The sequence below is a fragment of the Myotis myotis genome, unplaced genomic scaffold (genome assembly GCF_014108235.1).
Source record: "Myotis myotis isolate mMyoMyo1 unplaced genomic scaffold, mMyoMyo1.p scaffold_m19_p_5, whole genome shotgun sequence".
In the NCBI taxonomy this organism is placed as follows: Eukaryota; Metazoa; Chordata; class Mammalia; order Chiroptera; family Vespertilionidae; genus Myotis; species Myotis myotis.
The window spans coordinates 80,105,917-80,113,152 of NW_023416357.1; the positions used below are offsets into that span (position 1 = coordinate 80,105,917).

The following is a 7,236-nucleotide window of genomic DNA, read 5'->3' on the forward strand; positions in this document are numbered from 1 at the left end:
GGGGTGGAGGGTCTTAGCACCAGAGGCAGCCTGCTCTTGGGAGTGGAAAGGGGTCTGCGGGGTGGAAATACTTATATCTACAACGAGGTGTGGAAGAACAAGTACAAATATACAGACATTTCTGCACCCTCCTCCCCCATATCAGAGCTGCTTTTCTTCCTTCCCCATTGCTTCTCCATCCTCACTTTTAGGCCTCAACTCTCACAGGAAGTGAAGTCAGTGTCAGCCCTCGTCTAGGCACATCTGACATCTTGGTTCCACACCCCACATCTGAGGTGGATTCCACTGTAGAAGGTGTCAGGCTCACCTCCACCCAGGGATGTTGGGTGGGGAGTGAGCTAACCTTGGGTCATTTTGACCTGGGCTCAGGTGCTGGCTCTGCCAGTCACTAGCTCTTTGACAGTGAACATGTAATTAATTGTCTGGTCTGAACCTGCAATAATTGCATCATTGAGTTCTGCCTCCAAGAAACATGAATTATTATCTAGGTAAATTCCCTGGAAGCTACAACGGACTGTCTTGATCTCCCTTGGAGCCATCACCTAGGAGAGCCAATAATAATTGCTAAGCCCTAGTTCCATGGTCAGCAAACTGCGGCTCTTTGGCCCCTTGAGTGTGGCTCTTCCACAAAATACCACGTGAGGGCGCAGGTACAGTGCAACTGAAACTTCGTGGCCCATGCCCAGAAGTCAGTTTTCGGCTTGGGCGAGTCTATTTTGAAGAAGTACTGTTGATATTTGGCTCTGTTGACTAATGAGTTTGCTGACCACTGCCCTAGATGGTTTGGCTCAGTGGATAGAGTGTCAGCCTGCAGACAGCCTGAAGGGTCCCCAGTTCAATTCCAGTCAAGAGCACATGCCCAGGTTGTGGGCTTGGCCCGCAGTAGAGGGCGTGCAGGAGGCAGCCAATCAATGATACTCTCTCATCATTGATGCTTCCATCTCTCTCTCCCTCTCGCTTCCTTTCTGAAATTAATAAAGATATTTTTTAAATTTTTAAAAAATACGAATAAGACTTGCAAAAATGAAGTGAAGAGGTTATGTCTCCCTTCCCTACAAATGCCATTATCCAAGAGTTGTTGCTAATTGAGAAGGAAGCTGGGCATTAGAGATTTGTTTGAAGATATCAAAAATGCAAAAAGAGAGAAGAGCTGATAAAATCATGCTGACCCAACTGGAGACATCAACCTCACACACATCTGAAAGAAAAGGAGAGACTACATAATCTATTTTAAACTACAAATAATTTCTATTTAACCTGTCAATGCACTTCTGTGTGCTTGTGTCTGGTTCCTAAGACCCCACAGTTTATTCAAATTTTATTTAAAGATCTGCCCACAGTCTGCAGCAATCTGAAATTCCCTGATTGGGAAGAATGGAAAACACCAGAAAATACTAAGTTTTCCTCTCTCTGCCTGCTCTATGTCTGGCTAATAAGCCATTTGGCAAGACGAAAGGGGTTGCACGTTTAGATTTCAAAACCCTTTCTCCCTATTGAGTTGCACACTACGTAGGAGTGACAGTTATTAAGACAGAGCTGATGCCAGGCTGACTTATTTCGTGGGGGGGGGGGGGGGCGCTTACCTGCAGGGAATCACACCTTTAAGGGAACGTTCGGTTGTGAGATTCGGAATGACAACTACGGTGGAGCCTTCTGGAAGTATGCCTATGATGGACAGGACTACATCAAGTTCAACACAGAAATCCCAGCCTGGATCCCCCTGCAACCAGAAGCTGTGAACACGAAGGTGAAGTGGGAGACAGAAGGCTCTGTGCAAGCGTCCAAGAACTACCTGGAAAAGGAGTGCCCTGATATGCTGCGGAGCTACCTGCAATACAGCAGGCCCTTCCTGGACCGTCAAGGTACCTACTGCCCCCATGTCCTCCTCCTCACACTGAGCTGAGAAAGACCAGTTCAGACTGGGACCTCAGGGGAACATTTCAGGCAAATCCTGTAGTCATTTCTCTCTGCGATATGCCTCCTGGCTTGGCTGTGGGGAGAAGGCAGGTGTGTAAAATGTCTGCCCAGGAAGGATGAAGATGAGTAAGTGTGAGCAGGATTGATTGACGCAAGCTGAGACCTGGGTTTAAAAATTAATCAGAAAGAAGTTCTTATGGGAGGGAAGAGGGCAGGGTCACAAAGACAGAGCAGCCGGCAGACGGGGGAGGCAGGAGCCACAAAGCCCACTGGGAGATTTTTGGGGGGGAAACAAAACAATGCATGGGGCATTGGCATTTCTTGCCACCAGAAGTCAATCCACAGTGGGTGGGCAGGGTGCTGGGAGGCAAGGAAGTAGCCACAGACATTCCTTTATCCAACAGGGAAGCCTCATGGAAAGCCTCAGCTTCCCTGATCTTCTGGAAGTTTCCTGGGGAGGCAGGTGGAAAACTGAGAGCTCTGCTCATCCCTGACTCCAGGGGTGGGAGAGACGTGAACAGGGAAATGTCTCCTTCAGACCCTCAAACTCTGTGCTGTGTCTCTCCACAGACCCTCCCTCTGTGTCGATCACCAGCCATGTGACACTAGGACTCATCAGGACCCTCAAGTGCGTGGCCGACAACTTCTACCCAAAACCCATCAGTATGTACTGGACTCAGGCAGACAGTGTAGTGGTGGCTGAGACATGGGGAGAGGGTCCTCTCAGTGAAAATGGCACTTACCAGTCCTGGGAGGTGGTGAAAATCCCCTCTCTGTCCAGAGGCCCTTACTCCTGCCACGTGCAGCACAGCAGCCTGGCCCAGCCCCTCACTGTCACATGGAATAAGAGTCAGTAACCAGGGCCTAAGCATCTCGGGGTCCGGAGACTAGTAGGCACCCTTTCATCGGGACATGAGAGATGAGCTCTAGAATGACTGTCATCGCCATCAGCAAGGCCCAAGAGGAAGAGTGAAGGGGACGGAGAGGTGGTGAATTTGGAGACACAAGTCCTGAGTGCTGGGCACTGAGCTGACTCACTGCTACATTCCTCCTCAGATCCATTATCTAGTCTGTGAAATCTAAGCAACACTAATCACCTAGCCTATCCACAAAATAAACCAGATTATTAAACTGCTAAATGCTGTGGAAATGTCAGCAGATGTTATTATTCATCCTGCCCCCAAGCACCTGAACCATCCGAAATTCTTCGTGTTTGCTAGAAGCAATGTTCACTGGCCCTCTTGGCCTGGGGCCCCCACTGTAGCATGGCAAGACCACCAGGAGATTTGGGGGAAAAACGAAAGCTATGAGCATTGTTCCGGTGCCCACTACTGAAATCCCCTCTGCCTGTAAGGCCATAGCGCTCTGCAACCTCGTTAATGCGCAATCCGCAGCCCTGTCTGTACCTCGGTTTCCCCAGCACTTCCTTCCCCGCGGTGACCCCGCCCTCCGCTCCAGCTACTCCACCCATCCCACATCCAGTTGGCCGTGGGGAGCACACACAGCTCGGGCTGTTCACGAGGCTTTATCCCCCAGATGCACTCCCAGAGAAGCAAGAATCAGCCTGCTGTTCTTGGGCCCCTTCCAATTCATTTCATTGTGCTTTGTTGTTTTTTAACTGAGTCCGTTTGTGATTTTTTTTTTTAACTCAGTCACCTACCACCCTGCACAGGTTTAAGTAAAACAAACAAACAGGGCAGAACTCTTACCTGTGACCCCTTTATTACGCTTCGGTGCCACAAATTCCCTTAACAATTCCTCAGTCTCTTAGGACCACCTTGTCTCTCTCTGGAGGATTCTCCTGGGGATAGTTTATCAGCTGGACTGGAGAGATAAGTATTGTGAATTAGGCAGGAGACACCAACTGGATAGAGGACTTAAAAACATTCTTGAATCAATCCCAGCAACAACACAGCACTGGTAACTCTTACGCAGCCAGCTCTGGGCAGTGAACTTCCACTGGACAGAGAGGCCCTGTAGCCTCAGAGGCCAACCCCAGAACACTGCCACCCAGAGGCTGACCCACAAACTGACTCTTTGCTAAACACAAAATAAGGCAGTCTGGGAAACAAATGCAGCTTGCTTTAAAATAAGGACTGTGGTTTACAACACAGAGGAACAGTGTATCGCAGGGAAACTCAACACTCTCCTGAATACCGGGCAGGTCTAAGGCGAGCCACACTGAAGAATAGAAGAACCGAAGGACCTTCACTACTGCAATATTTTTTTTTTTTTTTCTTTTTTCACCTTTTAACTAAGAAACCAATTTTTTTTTTCTTTTTTTTTTCTTTTTTTTTTTTCCTTCTTTTCCTCTTCTTCTTTTTTTTTTCTTTTTCTTCTTTTTTCCATCACCTGATTTTACCCTTTTAATTACTACCTTCTTATTTTTAACCAGTATTATTACTGCTACCATTTTACCATTTTTTTTAAAGTGCCATTTTATTTTCTCTTTATTTTATTTTGGGATTAGTGTTCTCCATTCTATTTTCATCGTTATATTATTGGTTGTTTCTAGTTTGCATTTATATCCAGGGAGCTGTTGCTGGAATTTGTTGGGATTAATGGCTGTTCTATAGGAGCATTCTCCTCATATAAAAGTCTCTTCCCCTCTTCCACTTCATTCTCTCTTTTTGCTCTTTTTTTTTCTTTTCCTTTCTTTTCTCGCTTTTACTTTCCCCCCTCCTTTTTCCCACTTTCATTTTTGCACTCCTTTTTTTGGTCCCTAATTTTCTTTTCTTTTTTCTCTTTTCTCTTTTTCTCTTCCTTCTTCCTTATCCCCTAATTCTCTTAATTCAGGTGGTCACCTTTATTTGGGGTTATTAATATCGTGAATATATTTGTGTATAGTGCCTGGTACGTGGTGCCTTGTTGTGTTGTATTTTGTGCCTTTAAATCAACACAGCAGATCCAAGCAACAGCAACCTCCTGAGCACCACATCCTCTGCTGAGGAACAGCAGCTGTACGTGAAACCTCGCCCCACCAGCCAGAAGAGCCACCACAGCTGTGAACAGCACCCACCAGAGGAGTTGCTGCCAACTGAAGAGCAGCTGCTACCGCAACCGCCCGAAGAGGAACCGCAGACCAAGGAGTCACTGCCACCAAGGGAGCAGCCACTGAACGACTCAACATCTAGATATGTCAGTGAGATCAAACATGGGTAGACAAAGAAACCCCCAAAGGAAAGAGAAGGAGGACTCTCCAGAAAAGCAGCTAAGTAATACAGAGGCATGCAACATGACAGAAAAAGAATTCAGAATAAGGGTCCTAGAGTGCATAAACCGGATGGAGGAAAAAATCGACAACCTCAGCAAGAAGCAAGAAGAAACAGATGAAAAAATCGATAACATATGGAAGAAGCTAGAAGAAACAGATGAAAAAATCGATAACATATGGAAGAAGCTAGAAGAAACAGATGAAAAAATCAACAACTTAAGTAAGACCCAAGAAGATATGAAGAGCGATATAGCTGCAATGAAAAACTCCATTGAAAGTATCAACAGTAGACTAGGAGAAGCGGAGGACCGAATTAGTGATTTAGAAGACAAGGAAGCAAAACACACCCAAAATGTACTGCAATTGGAGAAAAAAATGAAAAGACAGGAGGAGAGCCTAAGGGAGCTTTGGGACAACATGAAACGAAACAACATACGAATAATAGGGGTACCAGAACAACAGAAGGATGAACAAGGATTAGAAAACCTATTAGAAGAAATAATATCAGAAAACTTCCCTGAGGTGGGGAAGAAAAAAGTCACACAAGCCCAGAGAGTCCCAAACAAGGTGAACCCAAAAAGACCCACACCAAGACACATCATAATTACCATGGCAAATGTTCAGGACAAAGAGAGAATCTTACAGGCTGCAAGAGAGAGACGGAAAGTTACATACAAGGGATCTCCCATTAGATTGTCAAATGATTTCTCAACAGAAACACATCAGGCCAGAAAAGAATGGACGGAAATTTACAAAGTGATGCAAAGCAAAGGACTGAATCCAAGAATACTCTATCCAGCAAGGCTATCATTCAAACTTGAAGGGGAAATAAGAAGCTTCACAGACAAAAAAAGGCTAAGGGAGTTTATCACCACCAAGCCAGCAATGCAAGGAATGCTAAAGGGACTGGTATAAAAATAAGAAATAAAAAGCTCAGAAAGAAAACAGCCACACAAAAACAGAAATGCCTACAAACAACTACCTTTCAATAATAACTTTAAATGTAAACGGACTAAATGCTCCAAACAAAAGACATCGAGTGGCTGAATGGATAAAAAAACATGACCCATACATCTGCTGTCTACAAGAAACCCACCTCATTAGAAGGGACTCACACAGACTGAAAGTGAAAGGATGGAAAAATATCTTTCAGGCAAATGGAAAGGAAAAGAAAGCTGGGGTAGCAATACTTATATCGGACAAAATAGACCTCAAAGTGAAGGCCATAACAAGAGATAAAGAAGGCCACTTCATAATACTAAAGGGATCAATACAACAAGAAGATATAATCCTGGTAAACATATATGCACCCAATGCAGGAGCACCCAAATTCATAAAAAAACTCCTGGAAGATATCAAAGGAGACATCGACAACAATACAATCATAGTAGGGGACTTTAATACACCACTGACAGCACTGGATAAGTCCTCTAGACAAATAATCAGCAAAGATACAGCAATCCTAAATGACTCACTAGATCAGATGGACTTAATAGACATCTTCAGAACACTTCACCCGAAAGCCAGGGAATATACATTCTACTCAAATGCTCATAGGACATATTCAAAAATAGACCATATATTGGGTCACAAGCAAAGTATCCCCAAATTCAAGAAAATTGAAATCATAAAAAGCGTCTTCGCAGACCACGATGGCATAATATTAGAAATAAACTACAATAAAAACAACCCAAAATACTCAAACACCTGGAAGCTGAATAGCATGCTATTAAATATTGATTGGGTTACCAATGAAATCAAAGAAGAAATTCGAAACATCCTGGAAACTAATGACAATGAAAACACAACAATCCAAAACCTATGGGACACAATGAAAGCAGTCCTGAGAGGGAAGTTTATAGCTCTACAGGCCTATCTCAAAAAACAAGAAAAAATGGTAGTAAATCATCTAACTCTACAACTCAAAGAATTAGAAAGAGAGCAACAAGAAAACCCTAGAGTGAGCAGAAGGAAGGAGATAATAAAGATTAGAGCAGAAATAAATGACATAGAGACCAAAAAAACAATACAGAAAATCAATGAAACCAAGAGCTGGTTCTTTGAAAGGATAAACAAGATTGACAAACCTCTAGCCAGGCTCACCA

The 7,236-nt window shown here is 44.3% G+C and overlaps 1 protein-coding gene across 1 annotated transcript in view; it reads left to right on the top strand.

The window, feature by feature from the left end:
- Positions 1–3,067, top strand: part of LOC118656492 (zinc-alpha-2-glycoprotein-like) — a 29,097-nt gene extending 26,030 nt beyond the window's left edge. Inside the window, exons 3-4 of the mRNA XM_036309957.1 lie at positions 1,590–1,862; positions 2,488–3,067. Of these exons, the coding sequence (XP_036165850.1) occupies positions 1,590–1,862; positions 2,488–2,774 (560 nt within the window). The 3' untranslated portion in view covers positions 2,775–3,067. The remainder of the gene's footprint in view (positions 1–1,589; positions 1,863–2,487) is intronic.
- The last annotated feature ends 4,169 nt before the right edge of the window (positions 3,068–7,236 follow it).